This window comes from Carassius auratus, chromosome 17, assembly GCF_003368295.1.
Source record: "Carassius auratus strain Wakin chromosome 17, ASM336829v1, whole genome shotgun sequence".
NCBI classification, from domain to species: domain Eukaryota; kingdom Metazoa; phylum Chordata; class Actinopteri; order Cypriniformes; family Cyprinidae; genus Carassius; species Carassius auratus.
Genome location: NC_039259.1, coordinates 6,849,925 through 6,875,909, shown reverse-complemented (window position 1 = coordinate 6,875,909; position 25,985 = coordinate 6,849,925). Strand labels below are relative to the sequence as shown.

The window sequence follows — 25,985 nt, the reverse complement described above, 5'->3', positions numbered from 1 at the left end:
TGCACTCTATTGAGAACAGGTTTAATGTCTGTGAATGCCTTCTGCTGAGGTAGGCCATCTCACTGGCCTCTCTTTGCGGGACGCTCTTCTTTGTGTCAACCTACAATGGCGGCATGAGAGCGCAACTGTCGCCCAATACGCATTGTTCATCAACCAATGGGAGCAACCCAAAGAGAGTTTGTGTATGTATATGTATGGAAGTGTGTTTGTGTGTACGTTTTTGTGAATGTAAAAGGAGTGTTCACACGTTGTCTTTTTCTTCTTACTCTGGTTTCTACTCCCTGACCAAGGTGCATCCAATTAGTTGTCAGCTGTTTGAATTTATGCCAAGGATTTTTGACTTGTGAGACTTAAGTTGTGGTGTAAAAATCCAATATTTTCAATCCCTAAAAAACACTGTCCCATTGAGACAAGATGCCCTATACGCCATTTGGTTTTTTTTGTGACCGGTTAATCCGTGAAAGAGAGAGAAGAGATGGCGAAGGATCCCTTAGCAAACCCATTCATTTCAGCGGCCAGGACTACAACACCCTCAAGCAGGAGTATCTCCAGAAGAAGGCCCTTTTTGAAGATGAATCCTTTCCTCCCACTGTGGACTCCCTTGGCTTCAAAGACCTGGGCCATAAGTCCAACAAAGTCAAGAACATTGTCTGGAAGCGTCCCAAGGTAGGAGGCATAGGGGCGTATGTTGGTTTGATTGGACTGGGACTATAGTGAGTGGGATGTGGAAATGGCACAAGGATGGATAAAGCAGCTCAACTAATTGGACCTTCCTAAAAAAAAAATTATTTGCTTGTAAATATACACATTCATAGCCAATGAAAATGCTTAGATGACAAAAGATTTCAGAGAGAATTTGGGTAAAACCGGGGCTAGCTATCACTTTTAATGTGTGTGTGTTTGGAAGGCTGGTTTAAACACTTTTCCTTTGTGACTACAAAAGATTTGCACATTAAAGGGTATTTGATGAGTTTTTAGTGCAATTAATTTTGAAGCACAAAGGAATTTTTGAAATTAACATTTCTTATACCAAGCATTCCCAAATGTTTTTCTATTAACAACCAAACCCCTCTGACCAAAAATATTTCCTTGAAATACCGGCTGCTGGTGTAAGTTAATATTTAAATCATTTAACAATATATAAAATTATTATATAACATGAAAATAAAGTCCAAATTGTGAGTTATAAAATTGCACGAAAGATTCACAATGAAATATAAATAAAAACTAAGAGAAATAAAAGTCACATTGTAAGATAAAGAATAGTCACATTTGTGAGAAATAAACACATTGTACACATTTTGAATATTTATACTTTGAAATAAAGTTGCAATTGCAAAAAATTCAGTCACGTTGTGGAATATAATGTTGTAATTGCCAGAAAGGGTCATACTATGAGATAAAGTTGCAATTGCGAGAAATATTAATATTGTGAGATATAAAGTTGTAATTGCGAGAAATATCAAGTGCGGAAAAATAAATTCAGCAGTGAGATATAGATATAAAGTTGCAATTGCCTGAAACAAAGTCACATTTTGAGATTCACAATTATAAAAAATAGTCAAAATGAGAGATATAAAGTCACAATTAAGATAAATAAGTCACATTGTAAGATAGCGTATAGTCGCATTTGCAAGTAATTGTCACATTGTGTGAGATCAAATTTACAAGAAATAAGTATACTGTGAATTGAAGTCGCAGTTTAAAAAAAATAATCACACTGACATATAAAGTTGCAATTGCCAGAGTCACATCGTGAGATAAAGTTGCAATTGTGAGAAATATTAACATTGTGAGCTATAAAGTGCCAATTACGAGAAATAGTCACATTGTGAGACAAAAAATCACAAATGAGAAAATAAATTCATTGTGTGAGATATAAATCACGTTGTGAGATATAAAGTCACAGTTATGATTAAAGACACATTATAAGATACGGCATAAAGTTGAAATTGCGAGACATAGCGATATTGTGAGACATAAAGTCGCAATTACAATAAATAGTCACATTTTGCTATATAACATCATATTTACAAGTAATAGTCACACTGTGAAATAAAGTTGCAATTGCAAGATACTGTAACGATCGCGACCCAGTGAGACACAGGGAGAGGGAAAGGACTCCATACAGACAACAGGAAAAGACTGGTAAATATATGGAGGCTAATGAAAAATAAGTGAAGGCACCTGGTGCAATTAGCAGGAGTGCAATTAATGTGATGAAGGGACAAGGCTTAGAGGGGAAGTGAGCCCACTAGTGGACACCCAGGGAAACAGAGACCAGACAGCGTGACATTACCCCCTCCTCCACTGAGCAGATACCAGATGCTCCACCCGAACCCAAGAAGAGACCAAAGACACAAAGAGACCAGGAGGGAGGTTAAATGGGGAAACAGAGACCAGACGACCAGGTAAAATGGGGAAACAGAGACAAGAGGAGCAAACACAAAAACAAGGAGCCCAAGAGGGAGGTGGACCGGCGGAGGATCAGGGGGAGGGACGGGGAGCCAGGTCCTTAGAGGGAAACAAAAAGAAAGACAAAGACAAGAAACCCAGGAGGGAGGTGGACAGGCGGAGGATCAGGTGGAGGGACGGAGGGCCGGGTCCATAGATGGTAACAGACAGGTCCAGGAAGGGCATAACGTGAAGTCCATCAGGGCGGAGCAGACGACCACCACATCCGTGTGGTCGAGACAGAAGCCCACCAGGGTGGCGCAGAAGACCACCACATCCCTGCGGTTGAGACAGAAGCCCCCCAGGGCGGTGCAGCAGCCCACCACATCCGTGTGGTCAAGACAGAAGACCACCAGGGCACACAGAAGACCACCACATCCCTGCGGTCGAGACAGAAGCCCACCAAGGTGGCGCAGAAGACCACCACATCCATGCAGTCGAGACAGAAGCCCACCAGGGCAGCGCAGAAGACCACCACAGTGGGATCGAATTAACAGGAGAGCAAGACTGGTTAGGCAAGTCTGAAACAGAGAACATGAACAAGTTAAGGGTAGCCTCCGCGGCCAAGACAGGATCAGTCGAGCGCTCAGAGAGTTCGGCTGAAACGTGACGAGGCTCTGGAAGTTCCGCAGAGGTGAGGAGAGACTCTGGTAGTTCAGCCAAGCTGAGGAGATGCTCTAGTAGTTCAGCAGAAACGTGGAGAGGCTCTGGTAGTTCAGCAGAGACGTGGAGAGGCTCTGGTATTTCAGCAGAGGAGTGGAGAGGCTCTGTTATTTCAGCAGAGACGTGTGGAGGCTCTGGTAGTTCCACAAAGACGTGAAGAGACTCTGGTAATCCCATGGTGTTTATACTGGATTATTGGTGGCCTGACTCTGATCATTAAGATCATTGGTGACTTATATTTGTTCATGAAGATCATTGGTGACATGCATTTGTTCATGAAGATCAATGGTGACTTGCCTTTGCCCATGAAGATCAATGGTGACTTGTCCTTGTCCATGAATTTTACCGGTGACTTGACTCTGGAGTGTCAACGGTGACTAGCCCTGACTCTGGAAGGTCAACGGTGACTAGCCCTAACTCTGAAAGGTCAACGGTGACTAGACCTGGCTCTGGAGGGTCACTGAGCACCTGACTCGACTCTGGAGGGTCAACGGGAACCTGACTCGACTCTGGAGGGTCAACGGGAACCTGACTCAACTCTGGAAGGTCAACGGGGACCTTACTTGACTCTGGAGGGTCAACTGTGGCTGTCATTCTGTGTAGAGGCGCTGGACAAGCAGCCATCTTGTGCCATGACTCTGAACCGGTGGCCATTTTGGGCAGGGGTGCTGGGCCGGCAGCCATCTTGTGCAGCGGCGCTGAACTTGCGGTCATCATGGGCAATGGTGCTGGGCTGCTGGCCATTCTGCGCAGTGGCGCTGGGCTGGCAGCCATCTTGTGCAGCGGCACTGGGCTGGCGGCCATCTTGTGCAGTGGCGCTGGCTCGGCAGACATGCGCTTCCTCTCCCCTCTCCGTCCCTCACGAACCCAGAGTCGAAGGGGGGCCATGGTGGAGATCAATGCCGGACCTCCTCTCGACCACTCACTCCTCTGCGATCTCCCCTGGTCCCACGAAACACGACCAGGCGGGTTCCCTCAAAACACCTTTTCTCCCGCTCGGTGACTGGGGAGGGAATATCAAAAGACATACTGCTGGATCTTAGTTGATGGAGTCCTTCTGTGACGATCACGACCCAGTGAGACACAGGGAGAGAGAGATCCAATTGCAGGTATGTTCTTTATTGGGGTAATCCAAATCGTAGTCAAAACAAGCCAGGTCAAAACCAGAAAATAATCCAAAAAGAAAACAAACAGGGAAGGAACAGGAAGGGAAGAGGAACAGGAAATCGGAATGCGAGGAATCTCGGAAGACGAGAAAACAGGATAACGAAAGGAAACGGAATGAAACATGAGGAAAGGACTCCATACAGACAACAGGAAAAGACTGGAAAATATAGGGAGGCTAATGACAAATAAGTGAAGGCACCTGGTGCAATTAGCAGGAGTGCAATTACTGTGATGAAGGGACAAGGCTAGTGGGAATTGTAGTGCCTACGTTGAGGTGCCTGAGGGGAACTGAGCCCACTAGTGGACACCCAGGGAAACAGAGGCCAGACAGCGTGACAGTTACATGGTGGGATATATAAAGTCGTTATTGTAAGAAATAGATTGGACTTGTTTTGCCCCTGTTTCTGTTTCAGTGTTCCCTTATTTGGTCATGTTCCTGTTCTGGTTGTCTCATTATTAGTTGATTCCCCATCACCTGTCTGTCCCTTGTTAAGTTTAGTATAAATGTGTAGTCTGCTTCATGTTTCCTTGTCAGTTCTTGAACGTCTTCCTTGTGTTCTGTCTCCCTGTTGGATCATTAAAGACTCTCGTTTTGTGAAATCTCCTCATTCCCTTGCTCCAGCAGATCGTGACAGAAGACCCAAACCATTACCTCCGTGTGTCTACCGTCCATTTTTGTGTTTCCCTGGATGGATGCCCTTCTTCGCCCCAAATACCACCTCCTTCTGCTGGAGCAGGGGGATAAAGCTATTGAGCACCATACTAGACTGTTCCTGCTACTAGCAAACACCACCAGCTACCTGGACGATGCGCTCTGTCCATTCTAAGATGCCAGTCTTAACATCGAGTTCAGAGTGCCGTCGTCCTAAGATGCCACTCCAGACCTAGTGCCCAGCCCACCATCACCCCGCTGTGCGAAGCTCATGCCAGAGCCCACCACTGACGGTGAGCCGGAGCCCGTTGCGATCGACAAGCCTTCAGCTCCTCCTCAGTCCACTGTTGCTCCAGCTCCACCGATGCCTTTGCGTCGGTCACCGGCCCAATCTGCTCCACCTAGGATGTTAGGATCCTCCCCATCATCCTGGCTCATCATCTCTCCGCCTCCTCCACCACTTGCTTTGCCACTATTGGTTGGCCCCCTGGAGACAACAGCCATTCCTCCTCCATGGCTCCTCCCTCCATCAGCTCCACGTTGGGCCACCGTTATGGCTGTGGTCTGGGTCCTGCTTTTCTCCTCCTGCTCTGGGCCCCTCCTGTCTCCTCCCTGGCTCCTCCTTCCTTCGTTGCCTCCCCAGTCTTTGTCTGCCCATTCTCATCCCGAGCCACCTCCTTAGCCACCTCCCCCGCCACCCTCCCCAATTGTTGTACTGTGCAAGGACTCACCTTCTGGGAGGGAGGCCATATGTCAGGATTATGGACCTGTTTTGCCCTGTTTCTGTTTCAATGCTCCCTTATTTGTTTATGTTCCTGTTCTCATTGTCTCATTATTAGTTGATTGCCCGGACCTGTCTATCCCTTGTTAAAGGGGGGGTGAAATGCTATTTCATGCATACTGAGTTTTTTACACTGTTAAAGAGTTGGATTCCCATGCTAAACATGGACAAAGTTTCAAAAATTAAGTTGTACGTTTGAAGGAGTATTTTTGTTCCAAAAAAACCTCTTCCAGTTTGTCACAAGTTTCGGAAAGTTTTTTTCGAGTATGGCTCTGTGTGACGTTAGATGGAGCGGAATTTCCTTATATGGGTCCTAAGGCACTTCTGCCGGAAGAGCGCGCGCTCCCGTATAGCGAGGCTGAGCACAAACATTTCACTGATCAGAGCGATTCACTGATCAGAGCGAGAGCGTCGCGAAAAGTCACAAAAGAAGTGTGTTTTTGGTTGCCAGGGCAAGACAACCCTGCACAGATTACCAAAAGAGAAACAGCATTAAGGGACCAGTGGATGGAGTTTATTTTTACAGAGCATCAACGGAGTTGTGCAAGTGTTTTTGTTTGTTACCTGCATTTCGAAGATGCTTGTTTTACAAACAAGGTCCAGTTTGACGCCGGATTTGCACATCGTTTATTTCTTAAGGATAATGCAGTCGCAACGAAAAAGGGTCACGATCGTGTGTTGGAAACGCATGCGGTGAGTAAAACTGCTTCAAATATCTCTGTGTTGTTCACTTAGCTTTCGGCGCGTAAGCACATCAAGTAAACAACATGCGATGTTGTCATCAAACTGCACTTTCCACATGTACAGCTTAAAAAAAAAAATAAAGATGACATAATGTGGAATTTGGTCATTTTCCAAAACCGCTAAGCAAATATATACAGTTTCAGTACATACCACATAGAGACGCCTTTGCTGATGCTGCTCTTGTTAAATTTCAGCCTCTGGATCTGTGTCACAGCTTCCAAACGCTCTCAACACAAAAGCCTACTGGCGCTCGTGATTCTTTAGCTCCGCCCACACGTCACGCCTCTAGGCGCTCGTGTTTTTCCGGGAAAAATAGTTACAGACTATCTTTCTCTTATAAATATAATAAAAATAAAGACTTTTTGGAGTTATGAAGGGTGCAGTAGTACTTTATAGGTACTCAAGATTAACAGGATATTGAGTAAAAACGAGCATTTCACCCCCCCTTTAAGTTTAGTAAATGTGTAGTCTGCCTCATGTTTCCTTGTAAGGTCTTGAGCGTCTTCCTTGTGCTCTCTCTTTCCCTGTTGGATCATTAAAGACTCTTATTTTGAGAAATCTACACATCTCCTTGTTTCCTTTTTCCCTTGCTCCAGCGGATCGTGACAGCTATAAAGTCGCAAATAAATAAGAACTGTTGCATTGTGAGATAAAAAGTAATGCAAAAAATAAATTCACATTGTGGGAAATAAAATTGCAATTGTGATAAATAAAGTCATATGAGAATATAAAGTCACAATAGTCACAATAGAGAAATGTCACACTGTTAGATACAATATAAAGTAGTATTTAAGTAGTCACACTGTAAGCTAAAAAGTCACAATTTGTGAAAAAAATCACAATGTAAGATATAAATTTAGGAATGAAAAATAAAATCTAAATTTTTTGAAAAACAGTCAAAATGTGAGATACAAAGTCATAATTATGAGAAAAGTCACATTGTTAGAAAGAGTAATTCATAACTGTTAGAAATAAATGTACAATCATTATAAAGTCAAAATTATAACAAATAAAATTCACAAAGAAATACACTTACCATAGTATTGTTATTATTATTGTTAATCTGAGGTGGAAACAGGTTTCCATACTGCTAACTTAAAACTTTGTGACGACTAGTCTGTCCATCCACTGATTTTATCCATTCATTCAAAACATCAAAAATAATCAGTAACAGTATCAGTCTTCATATCTCTGAATCTGTGTGTAACATTTTAAAGCTCTTGTATCAGTCATAAGCAAACTCTTTAATGATATGTGTCCTGCAGGAGATATGTGATAACCCACAGTTCATTGTCGGAGGTGCTAGCAGGACCGATATCTGCCAGGGAGACCTGGGTAAGATAACACTTTACCATATTAACATAATATGTTACTGTTTACCTGATCATTGGGGAGTGTATTTAGGGTCACAACTTCATGGCAGTGAGCTCCTCTCTTTGGCCCCCATATGCAGACCTACAGTCCATCGGGACCCTCCATTGTGTTTAATTTGTTGGAAGGGAATCCAGCTAGCTGCGCTTCCTATTGTTGTGACCCCACATGGGCAATAAAAGAGACCAAAGACACAAAGGTTGCTAATACGTAGAGTAGATTACCAACCTGGCATGTTGCCCTGGACAGTGTAAAAATGCTGTGATCAGCAGTGTAGGCACCTGTTTTACTGCAAACAGTACAATATATAAAATATATTCCCTATTGATGTGAGATATTATTTTCTCTTCATTTTAGGAGACTGCTGGATGCTTGCAGCCATTGCATCCTTGACTCTGAACGACAAGCTGTTACATCGTATTGTACCTCAGGAGCAGAGCTTCTCTGAAGGCTATGCTGGAATTTTCCATTTCCAGGTCAGTGACATTGAAAAAAAATAGCTTCTGATTTATATCTTCTTTAAATCTGATTTATGTTCCTGTGTCTCTCTGTTTTCCAACTCAGTTCTGGCATTATGGCGACTGGGTGGATGTTGTTGTTGATGACCGCATTCCCACTTTCAACAACCAGCTGGTGTTCACCAAATCAGCTGAAAGGAATGAATTCTGGAGCGCTCTGCTGGAAAAAGCTTATGCTAAGTATGTATGTATGCATGACATTTACTTAATCTATTCTGGAATTGGTCAGTCCTTTACATTTAAAAGCTGGAATATCTTAAAAAATTTTATTGATGCAAAAGTGTATAAATGCATGGGCCATTTTGGGGGAACTGTGTGATTAGTAAGTGAGTATCATATTGTCGATACCCCCAATCCTAAAAATACAGTTACAGCTTGCAAAATAAATTGATACGGTTACGCTTTATTTTCAGGTAATATTATTAATATGTAATAACACAAATAAGTACAGAGTAATTAATTAAATATAGGTACATAATATTGGGTTAAATTTAGGGTAAGGGTTTAGTTTTGGGTTAATTACTTGTAATTATGCAAAAATTACTATTATTAGTAATAATCATAACACATTATTAATTATAAAAATTAAGTGTTACCAAAAATAATTAACGTTTTTTAATTTCACAATTCAGACTTTTGTTCTGAGAATTGCAAAGTTTATAATACATTTCTGATGTATAATACATTTCTTATTTTGTCAGTCAAATTTATGTCTTGTAATTCTGAATTAACATCCTCTAATTCTGACTTTCTAAATTAGAATTCTTAGTTTATGCTTCTTTTAAGGGGTGCCAAATTTTTATGAACGATATGATGTCTCTGTACCACAAAATTCATATTAATAAATGTTTTGGCACATTCCATTTCTTATTCATATTAATGCACAAAATATATCACCTTTTACATTTACGAAATGCACGATGACATGCAAATTGAATAATTATTGGATGGAAACAAACATTAGATAAAAATGCTGATATTTTAGTTTAAACGTCCTCAAAAAGCATAAACACAAATGGCACATAATAATAATAATTCTCAAGTAGCAGATATTACTGTTTAGCACAATCAACACTGTTCTTGTAGTATTTTATTAGAATTTTTCTCTTTTCTATTTTTTTAAGTAGTAAGTAACTAGTAAATGTACAAATAACTGAAGTACAGCAGGAATATATTATCATTAATTAGTGCACATAAGAAGTGAGGGATACTCTTCCGGCACTTTCACACTTTGCCAGTAAGATGTCTCAATGTCATTTGTGTATTCCTATTAAGGCTTCATGGTTCCTATGAGGCTCTTAAAGGTGGAAACACTGCTGAGGCGATGGAGGACTTCACTGGTGGAGTGACTGAATTCTATGAGATGACTGAGGCTCCCAAAGAGCTGTACAAGATCATGAAGAAAGCTGTGGAGAGAGGCTCACTCATGGGCTGCTCCATTGATGTGAGTCAAGCGGAAAAAGGAAGCTTAATGACCTGCGTTTATGGATTATATTCTGCTGTTTTATTTTGAAACACTGTTGATCGTAGATATATATATTTTTATAAAAACAATAACTTTTGGTCCAAATCCTTCCATAAAGCAAATCAATTTTTACCCACAGTCCCTGGTTCCAGCCCGCTTTGAAACTCGTACTACAACAGGACTTGTGAAGGGTCATGCCTACTCTGTTACTGCTGTAGAGGAGGTAAACCTTCTGATATTCAGAACCTTTATGATTATTTCTTTTTTAGTCTGGGCAACGATTATTTGCGATTTCTCAAAAACTTATATTTTGGATGTGATTAATCATAATTAATCGGTGTCCAGCACTATATATTTTATGATAGTCGTGTTTTCAACTTAACTCTGAGAGTCTGATGGTATTTGGGATATTTTGCAGTGTAAACAGTCTCAGCAGAAGGAGTCTAAAGTTAGACTGGTGCGTCTGCGTAACCCTTGGGGTCAGGTAGAATGGAATGGACCTTGGAGTGATAAGTGAGTATCTGCTTATTCCTGAATTTAAATCCGTTAAAGACTATAGTTCAGAGTGCATCAAATTTAATATTAGGGCTGCACAATTAATCAAATTTCTATTCGCAATTACAATTATGCATGCCACAATTACAAAATCATTAAGTGACGTGACATTCAGCCAAGTATGGTGACCCATACTCAGAATTTGTGCTCTGTATTTATCCCATCCAAAGTGCACACACACACACACACACAGTAGAGAACACAAACACTGTGAAAACACACTCAGAGCAGTGTGCAGCCATTTATGCTGCGGTGCCGGGGAGCAGTTGTGGGGTCGGTGCCTTGCTCAAGGGCACCTCATTCGTGGTATTGAAGGACTGAGACTCAAACCCACAACCCTAGGGTTAGGAGTCAAACTCTCTAACCACTAGGCCACAACTTCCCCACGACTTAAAAATGGGCAATTAATCGTTCAAAGTCCACTTATGTTATTCTGCGAGCTTAAGATGTTTAGTTTTTCTTTCTACAAGTTATCTTAAGGATTTTTCCCATTATTTTCATTTTAGTTTTAGTATAACATTCTAATTACATTCATATTTTTTTACTTTTTTATAATTTAAAGAAGAAACCAATCCGTGTCACAGTGTCTGGGTTGTGTCCCCTGGGTAACCACTAGATGTCCTCCTTCCCCATGGTGTCTGTCTTCCTGTATCCCGGTCGTGACAGAAGGACTCTGTCATCTCTGAGATCCAGCGGTATGTCTGTTCATGTTTCCTCCCCAGCCACCGATCGGGATAGGAATAGTTTTGAGGGAACCCGCCTGGTGGTTTTCCGTGGGACCAGGGGAGGTCGCCGAGGAGGGAGTGGTCGAGAGGAGGCTCAGCATCGCTCTCAACCATGGCCCCCCTTCGACCCGGGGCTCGTGTGGGACGGATCAGAGCCACCGTCTCACCATGGCGGACAGAGAGGGGAGAAGAAGCACATGTCCGCCATGGTGGCGCCACTGCCCATGATGGCCACGAGGCAAGATGGCCGCCAGCCCAGCGCCACAGCACAAGGTGGTCGCCAGCCCCACGCCACGAGGCAAGACGGCCGCCAGCCCAGCGCCACTGCCCAAGATGGCCGCTGAGACATTTTTGGATTACTTCTCCATGCTGAACAAGATCCTAGAGATTCCCAAGAGTGTTCACGTCACGGCTGCTGAGCCAGCCCAAAATGGCCACTAACCCAGCGCCAATGCCCAAGATGGCCACCGGTCCAGAGGCACGGCCCAAGATGGCAGCCCGTCCAGAGTCATGGCCCAAGATGGCTGCCAGCCAAGCACCACAGCACAAGGTGGTCGCCAGCCCAGCACCACAGCACAAGATGGCCGCCAGCTCAGCGTCACGACGTAAGATGGACACCAGCCCAGCACCACAGCATAGGATGGCCGCTAGCCCAGCGCCACAGCACAAGATGGCCGCTAACCCAGCGCCAATGCCCAAGATGGCCACCGGTCCAGAGTCACGGCCCAAGATGGCCGCCCGTCCAGAGTCATGGCCCAAAATGGCTGCTTGCCCAGCGCCTCTGCACAGGATGACAGCCACAGCTGTCAGAGTTGAGTCAGGTTCCCATGAACCCTCCAGAGCAGAGTAAGGTTCTCGTTGACCCTCCAGAGTCGAGCCAGGTTCCAGTTGACCCTCCAGAGTCGAGTCATATTCCCGTTGACCCTCCAGAGTCGAGTCATATTCCCGTTGACCCTCCAGAGTTGAGTTAGGTTCTCGTTGACCTTCCTGATTCAGGGCTAGTCACCGTTGACCTTCCAGACTCAGGGCTAGCTACCGATGAACATCCAGAGTCAGGGCTAGTCATCGTTGACTTTCCAGAGTCAGGGCTAGTCACCGTTGACCTTCCAGAGTCAAGTCAAGTCACTGGTGATCTTTAGGGACAGAGTCAAGTCACTGGTGATCTTCAAGATCTATCAATAGTTGATATTTGAGGCTTAATACTATAGAAAAACACTAAAGGTTCAGTTAGAGCATTTTCAGCTTATATATATATATATATATATATATATATATATATATATATATATATATATATACACATACATATATATATATATATATATATATATATATATATATATATATATATATATATATATTTACATTTATATTACATTTATTCATTTAGCAGACGCTTTTATCCAAAGCGACTTACAGATGAAGACAGTGGAAGCAATCAAAAACAACAAAAAGAGCAATGATATATAAGTGCTATAACAAGTCTCAGTTAGGTTAACACAGTACACGTAGGATGGGTTTTTAACTAATATAATAAATAAAAAGAAAACAGATAGAATAAAAAAAATAAAAGAATAGAGCAAGCTAGTTAGAGGTCTTTACACATACACACACACATACACATGCAATTGCATAATAAATGAAAAGAAAATAGAATACAAAAAGATTAGAAAGGTAGTTAGATTTTTTAAAGAATAGAATTAGAATAGTGAGTGTTAAAGTTAGAGGGTCAAATAAAGATGGAAGAGATGTGTTTTAAGCCGATTCTTGAAGATGGCTAAGGACTCAGCTGCTCGGATTGAGTTGGGGAGTTCATTCCACCAGAAGGGAACATTTAATTTAAAAGTCCGTAAAAGTGACTTTGTGCTTCTTTGGGATGGCACAATCAAGTGACTAGAGGGCACATAAGTCTGAAGTAACGAATTTAGGTAAATGGGTGCAGAGCCAGTGGTAGTTTTGTAGGCAAACATCAATGCCTTGAATTTTATGCGAGCAGCTATTGGAAGCCAGTGCAAATTGATAAACAGAGGTGTGACGTGTATTCTTTTTGGCTCATTAAAAATTAATCTTGCTGCCGCGTTCTGAATTAATTGTAAAGGTTTGATAGAATTGGCTGGAAGACCTGCCAAGAGGGCATTGCAATAGTCCAGCCTGGACAAAACAAGAGCTTGAACAAGGAGTTGTGCAGCATGTTCCCAAAGAAAGGGCTTGATCTTCTTGATGTTGAATAAAGCAAATCTGCAGGATCGGACAGTTTTATCAATGTGGTCTGAGAAAAGTCAGCTGATCATCAGTCATAACTCCAAGGCTTCTAGCTGTTTTTGAAGGAGTTATGGTTGATGTGCCTAACTTGATGGTGAAATTGTGATGGAACGATGGGTTTGCTGGAATCACAAGCAGTTCTGTCTTGGCAAGGTTGAGTTGAAGGTGATGGTCCATCATCCAGGAAGAAATGTCAGTTAGACAAGCTGAGATGCGAATAGTTCAAGTTCAAGTTCAAGTCTGCTTTATTGTCAATTTCCACATGTACAGTACATACATACAGAGAATCGAAATTGCTTTACTCTCAGACCCCGGTGCATACAGATAACATTAACATTAAAGCCTAAAACAATAACTAGATCAAATATAAAATGTAGATACAATTATACAATAAGGGAATTATAAAAAAAGACATATAATAAAAATAAAAGTTAAAAATAAAGTTAAATAAAGCAGCGCAAGGTAAATGACAGATATAGTGCAAATCAATGAAGTGAACAAGTGCAGTTAAAAGATTTTTTAGTGCAAAAAAATCACTTATTAAAAATATCTTAAGTCTGATTAAAGTGACAAGTGACAAGTGACCAAGAGCAGTTATTTAACTGACTGATGAGGTAGTTCCATGCCGAATGAGGTAGTGCACGGTGAGTGAGCAGACCAATGCTGCACAAGTGACTCGTGCATGTCATCATATAATTAGTGGGGGGGGGGGGGCAGGTTCGGGAGGGAGTTCAGCTTACTGACAGCCTGGTGGATGAAGCTGTCCTTCAGTCTGCTGGTCCTGGCCTGGAGACTCCGCAGTCTCCTCCCTGATGGCAGCAGGCTGAAGAAGCTGTGTGATGGGTGGGTGGGATCACCTGTGATGCAGAGGGCTTTGCTGGTGAGACGTGTTCCATAAATGTCCTGGAGGGAGGGTAGAGAGACACCAATGATCTTCTCAGCTGCTCTCACTATGCGTTGTAGAGTCTTTCGGCAGGACGCGTTGCAGGCGCCGTACCACACAGTGATGCAGCTCGTCAGGATGCTCTCGATGGTGCCTCTGTAGAATGTGTACATGATGGGGGGTGGGGCTCTGGCTCTCCTCAGTTTGCGGAGGAAGTAGAGACGCTGTTGTGATTTCTTGGCCAGTGCTGCGGTGTTTTCAGTCCAGGAGAGGTCCTCTGTGATGTGCACACCCAGGAACTTGGTGCTGCTCACTCTCTCCACAGTCGCACCGTTGATGGTCAGAGGAACGTGCTGAGTGTGTGCTCTCCTGAAGTCTACAACAATCTCTCAAAATAGCTACCGTCGGATCATCAGGATGGAATGAGAGGTAGAGTTGAGTGTCATCAGCATAGCAGTGGTATGAAGCCATGTTTTTGAATGACAGAACCTAATGATGCCATGTAGACAGAGAAGAGAAGTGGTCCAAGAACTGAGCCCTGAGGCACCCCAGTAGCTTGATGTTGAGACTTGGACACCTCACCTCTCCAAGATACTTTGAAGGACCTATCTGATAGATAAGACCCAAACCATTGAAGTGTTGTTCCTGAGATGCCTTTCGCCAGTAGCGTTGATAGGAGGATCTGGTGGTTAACCATGTCAAAAGCAGCGGACAGATCAAGCAAGATAAGTACTGAAGATTTGGATTCTGCTCTTGCCAGTCTTAGAGCTTCAACAACTGAGAGCAAGGCCGTCTCAGTTGAATGTCCACTTCTGAAGCCAGATTGGTTGCTGTCAAGGAGATTGTTGTGTGTGAGAAATGTAGAGACTTGTTTGAACACAGCTCGTTCAAGTGTTTTTGCAATAAAAGGAAGAAGGGAAACTGGTCTGTAGTTCTCTAAAAGAGATGGGTTGAGGTTGGGTTTCTTAAGTATATATACATATATTTTCTTATATATATATACAGCATGCAGTTGCATCAAACCATGGTATAAACATCATTCAATGTAAATTGTGATAATCGTAATTAATAATCACAATTACAATTTCAAGGGAATAATCAACAATTATGATTGTTGTCATTATCATGCAGCCCTATTTAATATGCATATTGCTAAGACCTCTTAATTATTAACATGTTCAAAAGTTGTTGCACACAATCTGTTGCATGCGTTCTGTCATCTGATAGAAGTTTTGCTTAAAAGTTTATACTTTTAAGGCATTTTAGAATAATTCTTCATCTTCATGTAAAAAATATCCATCATGTTTTTTTATATGTTAAATTCTTTATAAAGCTGTATTAGAGTAAACATTAGAATACATTTTTATTTTGTCAGTAACATTTCATGATTAACACTTTATGGACTGAAGCAACTTGGATTTGCTTGAGTAACCATACATATTTTTGTTTTTCAGTGTTGTAAAAAAATATATATAAAAATGGCAAAAACACACAACAAAATGTTAACAACTTTAACTGAAATTAAACCTATAAAATAAAAACATTAACTAAATCTATAATACTATTTCAGTTAATCTAAAATGTACTGTATGGATGAATTTTATTATTTATTATTTAGTTCATTATAATCAAAGACAAACAAATGTAGTCTTCTGTGGAATGTTTATTTGTATTTATCTCAATAATAATCACTGTACTGTATGTATATTCTTTTCTGCCCAACCAATAAAAAACCACAGAGCTTTTATTATAAAATTAAGCTTTTAAAATTTTAAATATTATTGGGAGATATAAAGTGACATCTTATATTTTTATTTATTTATTTATTTTTGCTTATTTTATACGCAATGTAATTTTTTTTTACATTTTATTCTGTAAACTTCAGTCAATAAACTTCCAGTTAAAATGTAATTTGTTAGTATTTACAAGGTAGATGTTAGTATACAGTTATTACAATATTTTTTGTTTTGTTTTTCTGCAGTTCAAAGGAGTGGGAAACGCTCTCTAAAGGGGAAAAAGAGAAACTTCAGCATCAGAACGCTGAAGATGGAGAATTCTGGTGAGTTGAAACAAGCACGCAGTCATATCCTAATGATGAATCATGACAGTCATGTAGACAGCGTTGTGGTTACAAAATAAGGTCTTGACTTAATCTTGACTAAGAATGAGCTAGTCTTAGCTACAACACTGAGATTTAAAATAGTACAAAAGCTGCTTATAAAGGATATTTTGTCTTTATTCACTTAGAAATAAATAGAAATAGAAGGAGAGATAAAGTTGTAACTCTTACTGTCAACCCGTAGGATGTCATTCGAGGATTTTAAGAAAAATTACACCAAAATTGAGATATGCAACCTGACCCCTGATGCTCTGGAGGAAGATAAATTACACAAATGGACAGTTTCTGTCAATGAGGGATCCTGGGTAAGAGGATGCTCTGCTGGAGGGTGCAGGAATTATCCAGGTGTGAACTGAAACTGGAATAAAAACAACTACAGTATAAGCAAATCATTTATTTTCTATTTTAATTATAACAGTAATCTTTGATTAAATTGTATATCAGCTTTTATTCATAAAATGCATGTAAAAGTGCTTCACAGGTAAAAAGAAAAAAGAAGTCTGGCTTTAATATAATATGTATGGCCTCCTATAGACACATTCTGGACAAATCCACAATACCGCCTGCGTCTCTTGGAGGAAGATGATGAAGCAGAGGATGGTGAAGTGGCTTGCACTTTTGTTGTTGCCCTAATGCAGAAAAACAGGCGTAAAGAACGCAAATTGGGTGAAAACCTCTTCACTATTGGATTTTCCATCTATGAGGTATCCAACAGAGAATATAGAGATCGTGTTTTTGTTCGGTCATTAACAGTGTGAAATTCATTAATCACACACAGAGATATTCATCCGCTTGATAATGTATCCAACACTCTTTTTACTCTTTCCATTTGTCCATAGGTTCCAAAGGAGGTATGGAAATGTGAAGATCAGAAATGTTTGGGCTCGAGGATTTGCAGTGCTTTCTCTTTAGCACTTTTAGTTCATTTGCACTTTTACTGGCATTTACCACTGCTTTATAGATTGAATATGAATATATTCTTTATGACTGATCGAATTCTGTGTTTCTCTGTCAGATGCATGGAAACAAGCAGCACATGCAGAAGGAGTTCTTCATGTCTAGCACCTCTAAGGCTCGTTCCAGGGCCTACATTAACCTGCGCGAGGTGACCCAGCGTTTCCGCCTGAGCCCTGGGGAGTATGTCATCGTTCCCTCCACCTACGAGCCCCACAAGGAAGGCGAGTTCATCCTCCGCGTCTTCTCTGAAAAGAGAAATACGTCTGAGTGAGTGAGAGCAGAAGGGAGGGGAGGGATGTACAATGATATCTGATTTTTCCTCACACTTTCATACTTTTTATTTTTAAGTGAAATAAAATTGTTACTGAAAAAAAAAATAATACATACATATATATTGGTTAAGGGGCAGTTCGCAAAGAATGTGTTTTTGGATTCCAGTGCGCTGCTTTTTCATTGTTTGTTAATGTAAAAATGTGCTATACAGATGAGTTTCATTGTTTGCGCTCGCAGTTTGTGTCTTTTGTAACATTTTGTGAATGTAGCACTAATTTCAAAAACTCATTCTGTGTAAATGCCCCCTGAAAATGTATGTATGGTTGCCCACTGAAGAACGTCTGAAACACCTGGTTTGAAAACAGCTGTTACAGAAGTTGCTACTCATCTCAATTGGCTGCAAAATCATTAAATGGGCATTATTTCATGCACAAAGGGGCATGGTTACATTATCACATGAACACCAAGGTACAGTCATGGCCAAAAATATCAGCACACTTGGTAAATATAATCAAGGCTGTGAAAATTAATCTGCATTGTTAATACTTGAACTTTTATAAAAAAAAAAAAAATGATATATATATATATATATATATATATATATATATATATATAACCTTTCATTGGATAATAATAATTTAAAATGGCGGGGAAGTATCATTATGAAATAAATGTTTTTCTCTAATACACATTGGCCACAATTAAAGCTGCAGTAAGTAACTTTATAGGTAGGAAATATAGGCCCATGACATAAGAAATACAACAGTATATTTCATTGTACATATCGGGGACTTTTTATCTCTGTGTTCACCAAACCCATCTTGAGTGTTTGCTGCTAAAAAGCTCATTTTTAGTTTGATCTGACCATAGAAGCCAGTCCCATTTGAAGTTCCAGTCGTGTCTGATAACTGAATATGCTTTAGTTTGTTTTTGGATGGTTTTAGGAGAATTTTTCTTGTAACCCTCTCAAACAACATGTGGTGATGTAGGTACGGTTTGACCATCTTTTCTATAAGGTTTTCTGACCCAGAGACTCAACTATTAACTGCAGTTCTCCAGCTGTAATCTTTTGAGAGCCTTTAGCCACTCAACTCTCCTTCTCACATTGCATTAGGACGATATAGACACACGTTCTCTTCCGGGCAGTTTCATAACATTTTCTGTTGATTGGAAACTCTTAATTATTGCACTGATGGTGGAAATGGGAATTTTCACTGCTCTAGCTCTTTTCTTAAAGCCACTTCACTCATTTGTGAAGCTCAATTTTATATCAAATATAATTCTCATCAGAAATATATACTTTGGTTTTTCTCATTGTGATGGATGATTAAGGGAATTTGGGCTTTGTTTTCCCTTCTCTTTATATTTCTGTGAAACAGTTAGCCATGGCTGGATAATTTCATGTTTATATTCAGCCGTGTATAAACTGAAGTGCTCAAAATTGTGAATATACTTCAGAGATATTTTACTCAAAAGAATTTCTAGGGGTGCCAATAATTGTGTCCAACGAGTATTAGAGAAAAACATTCATTTCATAATATTTCCCCCCATTTTAAATTCTTAATATCCAATGGAAGTTTAGATTTTTGTGAAAAAAAAAAAAAAGATCAAAAGGATTAACAATACAGATTAATTTTCACAGCCTCCTTTGATCACATTTACCAAGGGTGCCGATATTTTTGGCCATGACTGTAGCATAATTGTTACCTGATTGAGTTCTCTATACAAGAGGGGAATGGGTTACAGTTGGGAAAATGGGTGGAAAAAACCACGAGGGCAAACATTTTAACAACAATTTGATTTGTAGAGCTAGAAGAAATCGGCCCCAGTTCGATGCTGTAATGGAATCTTTTTTAGGACACGCACCAGCACATTTTGGGACCCTCCGGTAAACATTTCCTTTCAGTTTCCTAGCACAATTACACTTCAGCTGCAAGAAAGACATGGACACATAAAGGAGTGCTGAGGTTCTCTGAGGAATGCTGAAGAAGGACGAGGAATCAGAGTATTTTAACATGGATCATGTCCAGTTTCTTGATGTGACCTAACACTGTATTAACCACTGGCCCTGTGATAGTCATTGTAACTATTAATCAAACTTCTCACCTTTTATAAAATGATACAGATAATAAATTCTTAGTGATACATTTAAGTAATTATACGTTAAGGATTATTCACACATAGTACGTTTGAGTAATTCATACTAAAACAAAAAGTATGGTTATATGGCTGATATACTGTAAGCAGAATAACAGTTGATTATTTGACAATCAAAATGTCAGAAAATATTTAAGCTCAAATATGAAGGAAAACCTACGTGATAAAAGGCTCCCCGAAAGCTCTTTGATGACCAGTGTTTGTTGGTTTCTTCTCAGGGAGATAGAGAACAGGATTGAAGCTGATCATCCAGTGGTAAGTACTTGATCATCTACAAAGATGTGCCTTTATTACATATAGTACCAAACTACTACCCCTAACTAAGTAGTACTTTGAAATCTTAAATGATTAGAGTGTATTTATGAAAAGGGTTCTATTTAAAAAAAGTCTTCTCGTGGCTCAATTTGCCCCAGGTTAGGGGTAAGTTGACCCGAGTCAGTGGGTAAAGTGCACCATCTGGGTGTAAACTGACCATCTAATTGAATCTGATTCAAAACCATGTGAATTTTAAAAAATAATTTACCTCTTTTAAAACTAATAGTTATATTTCTTTTTTTAAATTATTTTTTTTATTAAGCTAACTTAACATTAACACAATAAGGTTTCAATTTCTCTGTCTGGAATCACTGAAACAACGTTTTAAAGGCTTCCCAAGAAGTTATAACCATATAACCTATAACCTTAACTTCAGGTGGGATGAGTTAAAACACTGGCTCAATTTACCCCACAGTCCTTTGCTCACTTTGGCCTATGGCTGACATTTTTGGGCGACAAAAACATCTAGCTTAACCATTCAGGCTAATATTTAGCTAAATGATTTGCATGTTTTTTTGTTGCTAAATATGATGTATATGCATTATAAAATTTTTGAGACCTGGATGAATCTTTTTTGATGTAGAAGCCATGACATCTGACATGATAAAGTTTGACCTTTTTTAAAGTAAATAAGTGTCTTCCACTCCTCCCACATGTTTCTACTTTACACTCCTTTACTGGCAGAGATGATGGGTGGTTTCCAAAATATATGGTCACATGACCGTAAAAGTGTACAGTATCCTAGATACAGGGGTCGGTCAACGTAACCACTCTCCCCTAACAACATAAAACGAATTAAAACTAATACACGTTATAATTACTAGAGATGTGCATGAGTACTTTCATGTAGCACTATGGAACGATAATGTAAACAGTGATCGGTCATGATTATGTGTGACATTATTTTTTTTCTGAACAATAAACTTCGTAACAACACAACTCTACAAAATTGAGTCAAATAAGGACCCAGTTTTAATGTTTTTAATTTGGAAAAACTGAATCTGAGCAGCCAAACATAGGGTGCATTCACTCTAGAGCAAGAACAATTTATGCAATTAAAAGCACCAAACAGGCTCTTTAAACTTGACTATTTAAAATACATAGAGCATTAAAAAACATGAGGCCAAGTGCTATTTTCACAATTAAATTTTGTTACAAATATTATGGTTATTAGGTTGAAATCTGTTTTTAACTTTTCAAGAAATGCACTTAAAACTTTCTTAAAAAGGTTTACATAAATCCATTTAAAAAATATAATGGAGATTTGGAGTGGACTTATGGCGAGGTCTTTTGATTGCAACCTTGCTGTAACGAAAACAACCCTGAACACTTTATCAACACTGTTGCAACCAATTGGCAGGCTTTTCAGCTCATTCTGTCATTTCTCAGTACTTTATTTGACTATTACTTTGGAGGACAAACTGTCCAAGTAAAATCTGCATTAATTATTGAGATCTACTAGTGATCAGATTCTTTGGTTTCTCACAAATTAAGATCAGTTCTCACGCGTGTATTTTACAACTCCCATGTCTGATCAGCCGGCTCCGGCTTCGACTGGGGAAGAGAGCGAGGAGGACCAGCAGTTCCTGTCTGTTTTCCAGCAGATCGCGGGGGACGTGAGTAGCGCTGGGGGGAGTGTGAGTATGGTGGAGGGGTGGGGCCGCTCATTGGCCATGCCAGTGGTAACAGTGGTAACAGCCATAGCCTAAAAGCTTATGTTGACGTAACAAACACCCCACCTGACTTTCTGTTTATTCTTCTGTCTTGCAGCAGATGGAGGTCTCAGCTAATGAACTCAAAGATGTCTTGAACAAGGTGTTGTCGAAAGGTACGTAGGCCTCTCTTTGAATGATTATTACATTGAATGTTTGTGGTTTTTCTGTAGAATGTTTTCAAGAAAGACTCTTGCCGTTTACAGACAAGGACATACAGACTGAGGGCTTCAGTCGTGAGAGCTGTAGAAGCATGATTGCCCTCATGGATGTATCCTTTGTATCAAAATTACATGATTTCTTAAAGTAGCTTTAAAGGTATTGCCCAAAACATTTGTGGCTTTATTGTTTACAGCAGCCAATATGTGGTTACAGCTTTGCAATGCTCCAATAGATATTTATCGTTTTTAGCCTACATTATTTCAAACATGTCGCTTAGGAATTCACATTCTCCCTAAAGTTAGGAATTTATATTCTTATTAACAGAAATGTCAATCAATAGAAATGTCAATTCAGGTATTATCACTAGTTTTGACATTTCTTTATCAAAAAATCAAAAACTGAAAACTTAAAATCTCAAAATTCATCCTTTAAAACCCATTTTAAAATGGCATTGCATTACCATGTAAATGGTACATCAATATCATGTTACTAAATGTTTTCATGGATTATAAAAATTTAAGTTTGGATCATGCACTACAAAGTCTATGTTCAAAAATGTGAATGAGAGTTAAGGGGTTAAAACATAAACATAGCATGGTGTTTTACAGATATATTAAGCAGCATAACTGTTTTCAACATTGATAATAATATTTATTGAGCACTGAAGACTGGAGTAATGATGTGCAGTTTGCATCAAAGTAATAAAATACTTTTTAAAGTACATTTAGACAGAAAAAGTTTATTTTATATTGTAGTAATATTTCAGAATAGTATTGCTTTTACTGTATTTTTGATCACATAAATACAGCCTTTATTGACTTCTTGCCAAAAAAAAAAAAAAACTCTTACTGACACCAGATGTTTGAAAGGTGGCATAAATATGATGTCACTTCCTGGAACATGATGATGAATAACTAAAAGAAGGAAATTTCACAGCATAACAGGGTGGAAAGGACCACTTCTATTTTTATTCTGACAGTTTTCAAATAATAAATATAACTTTTTCATTTCATGTACAGTCGCTTTAATTTCTTAGCAGATGTGATAGACAGTGTACAATACTGCATGCAAATCTTTCTTAATCTTAATCACACAGATGGATGGAAAAGGAAGAATTAATATACAAGAGTTTAGACACTTGTGGAACAAAATCAAACAGTGGCAGGTTTGAAGTCTCCTCACTGTTGTCTATATAAATGGCAATACTACTACTGAAAAGGCTTAGGTTGACTTGAATGTTCTCCGCAGGGAATCTTTCAGCGCTATGACTTTGATCACACCGGCACTATCAGCAGCTACGAGATGAGAAACACCATCAATGATGCAGGTTCGACTGTTCTCATGTGTTTCTCCTGTTCATCTGTTCTCACACTGAAGAACATTTGTCTGTCTCTCTAATGGTCTTGTCACTGTTTTGTGTTCCACTCAGGGTTCCGTCTGAATAACCAGCTCTATGACATCATCACCATGCGCTACGCCAACGAAAACATGAACGTGGACTTTGACAGTTTCGTCAGCTGCCTTGTGCGACTGGAGGGGATGTTCAGTAAGTTCTTTTGCTTTAGCAAGTAGTACAACAAATAGGGTTACGGTTTATTTTAAGGTATCCTTGTTACAGTGTAATTATACATTTAACTTGTGTAACAAGGACACCTTAAAATAAAGTATATAGTGGCTAGTACACTGAATCATTCTCAGGAAGTGGTGCCATTTTATATATATATATATATATATATATATATATATATAAAATAAATTTTCTACATTATTTTGAATCTACAATATAAATTTTGTTACAGTAATTATAGACTTTTTACAAGGCACAGTTTAATTGATAATTGCATTAAAAAGGCAAACCCCATATTTGTCAACCCTGTTACATTCAAAATTCAGTCTTCAGATAAGTAGCGAGCAAATATCATTGTATCACACAATATTATTGGCAGTCAGAATTTTTGTGGGTGGTAATTTTTTCCCGTAAAAATTTGCTGGCTGATCGCAACAGAGTTGACTTGAGATTAAGGTTAACAATAAAATACCAATAAATGTTTCTATTAATGATTTCAGAAATAAATAAATAACCGAGCTCTGCTTATGACTCAGAAAAAAAATCTATATTGTGCCACAAATTAAGAACTTGTTTCCACAACTTAATTTGTGGCCATAATTTATTCATTAAATGATTAAAGAGCTAATTAAATTAAATATATTAATTAGTTAAATAGTGGCCACTTTGTACTAAATTGTTCCCATGTTTTGACCACGATGGAATGAACTACTACAATGCGGCAAAAATTGAACTAAAACTAGGAAATCTCAGCATAACAGGGTTGAATGGAAAGTGTGGCGACAAAGAAAATGTACGTATTTGTTTATAAATGTTTTAAATTAAAGTTCTTTACAAACTAAACTTCAGGGGGAAATCATACAGAACCGCTTCCTGCAAATGACCCGACAAACAGTATATACAGAATGTAAACAACTAAATATTTCAGTGCGTTCAGGTTAAAATTTCATGTTAATTTTTTTTTTTTTTTTTTTTTTTACACCAACGGTTGATTTAAGGCCTGTGTATGCTAAAATCAAACATGCGTACTGTCTGAAGTGAACCTGTTCTCATTCTAGGAGCATTTCAGGCATTTGATCAATGTGGAGATGGCAACATCATACTTAATGTACTGGAGGTAAGTTAACACCAGTTCGTAATTTAACGTTTAGCATCAGGACGACGCCATTTAAAACTGTAGGTTGGCTGATTGCAAAATGTTGAACTTCAGTGTTGAATTTCAATTTCTCCAGTGGCTCCAGCTAACCATGTATGCATAGACCAGCTACGGATCCAGGTGAGCCCGGACTCAGCAAAGACCAGAACTACCAGCTCTTACCTCAACACTCAGCGTGCCAGACTACTGTTACCTCTTTCTCTGTGCCTCAGCCACACTGAACACCAGCTCTGGAAACTTCATACATCATTACTCCTCCTCTTCATTGCAGTTTTATATGGGGTGGCAAGAAGGGGGAAATGAGTGTTAGTGTTACAGAACATCACATTTCTTTAGTCAGATTGCATAGGAAACATTTTGGGGGTGTAGCAACTTTAAGGTATGTTATAGTTGCTAGTTTTCTGTTCCTCAAAGTGGCTTTTCACATGAACTTCATTCAGTTCGTCTACACTGGTGTTACAGACAGAATTTCTCCTCAAAAGATGCTAATGATTCAGATTAACTTTTGCAATATGCTGAAGGACCTAATATATAATTGATTATCTAATATTACATAACACTTAAAAGAAACAGATTTGAATTTTGACAGTATTGCACACTTCTTATTACATTATACACGCAATGCCTTAAAGTGATGAGAAAAACTACTTGAACTGTGTTCTGACCATTCACACTGAAACATAATCCAGATTCATTTCTGGTTTCACACCACATATGCATTAGGTTTGCAAAACACTTGGAAACTCTTATCAAATCGCCATTCTTTCCAATTCAGATTTCTTACAAAGTGTCTTTCCATCTTTCTCCAGATATGCACTACATACATCCCAGCCTCCCATTTTTATTTGGTAATAGCAAAATCCATTGAAAAGGACCTTGTAGGTGGTCCCCATTGTTTCAAATCCTGGTTGTTTGGGAGACATTTCTATTTGTAAGTTAACACGAAGAACCAGGTAAGGAAATGAATATCAAAAACCACTAGAGGAGAATCATCAGGAAACATCTCAGATTTCATGATGGATGGAAACATTCAGGGTTTTTATTTCATTACTGTGGGTGTAGACATGGGTCGAACACAGGCTTTTTTTCTTTTGTGCTTGACCCACATTTAACCATTTTTTCAAATGAGTGTACGGACTTCAGCCGTTTAACAAAATAAATGTGAAGTTCTTGGTTGAAGTGCTTTCTCAGCAGGAAACAAAGCCTAATTATTTACACAAACATAAGTGGCAATTGCAAAATGGTTTTCTTTTTTTAAAGGCTCTGTAAAAGCTTTACAGTATATAAGCAGTATATTTCACTATCTATTTCAGCCCTGTAACAAAAT

At 39.3% G+C, this 25,985-nt stretch overlaps 1 protein-coding gene across 4 annotated transcripts; it reads left to right on the top strand.

Annotated features, from left to right (window-relative positions):
• Positions 1 to 153: 153 nt before the first annotated feature.
• Positions 154 to 25,848, top strand: LOC113117063 (calpain-3-like). Of its 4 annotated transcripts, none has more exons than XM_026285457.1 (21): positions 154 to 666; positions 7,727 to 7,796; positions 8,190 to 8,308; positions 8,397 to 8,530; positions 9,626 to 9,794; positions 9,955 to 10,038; positions 10,234 to 10,328; positions 16,222 to 16,299; positions 16,544 to 16,704; positions 16,894 to 17,063; positions 17,199 to 17,210; positions 17,375 to 17,583; positions 19,965 to 20,001; positions 21,600 to 21,698; positions 21,832 to 21,889; positions 21,980 to 22,053; positions 23,032 to 23,100; positions 23,184 to 23,262; positions 23,365 to 23,481; positions 24,561 to 24,619; positions 24,735 to 25,848. In XM_026285457.1, exons 1-21 carry the CDS (start codon positions 415 to 417, stop codon positions 24,759 to 24,761), a joined length of 2,172 nt encoding a protein of 723 aa, XP_026141242.1. In that variant the 5' UTR covers positions 154 to 414; the 3' UTR covers positions 24,762 to 25,848. The 4 variants fall into 4 exon arrangements, with proteins under 4 accessions (XP_026141242.1, XP_026141245.1, XP_026141244.1 ...); XM_026285460.1 differs by having other exon boundaries at positions 156 to 666; positions 21,600 to 21,677; XM_026285459.1 differs by having other exon boundaries at positions 156 to 666; positions 21,980 to 22,044.
• Positions 25,849 to 25,985: the final 137 nt, after the last annotated feature.

Excerpts from the sequence above, each read along its gene's own strand:
- LOC113117063 (XM_026285457.1), top strand. The coding sequence starts at position 415 with ATGCCCTATACGCCATTTGGTTTTTTTTGTGACCGGTTAATCCGTGAA. Across the intron at positions 7,797-8,189 it reads TATCTGCCAGGGAGACCTGG|GAGACTGCTGGATGCTTGCA; the intron begins GTAAGATAACAC and ends TCTTCATTTTAG. Across the intron at positions 23,263-23,364 it reads AAACACCATCAATGATGCAG|GGTTCCGTCTGAATAACCAG; the intron begins GTTCGACTGTTC and ends TGTTCCACTCAG.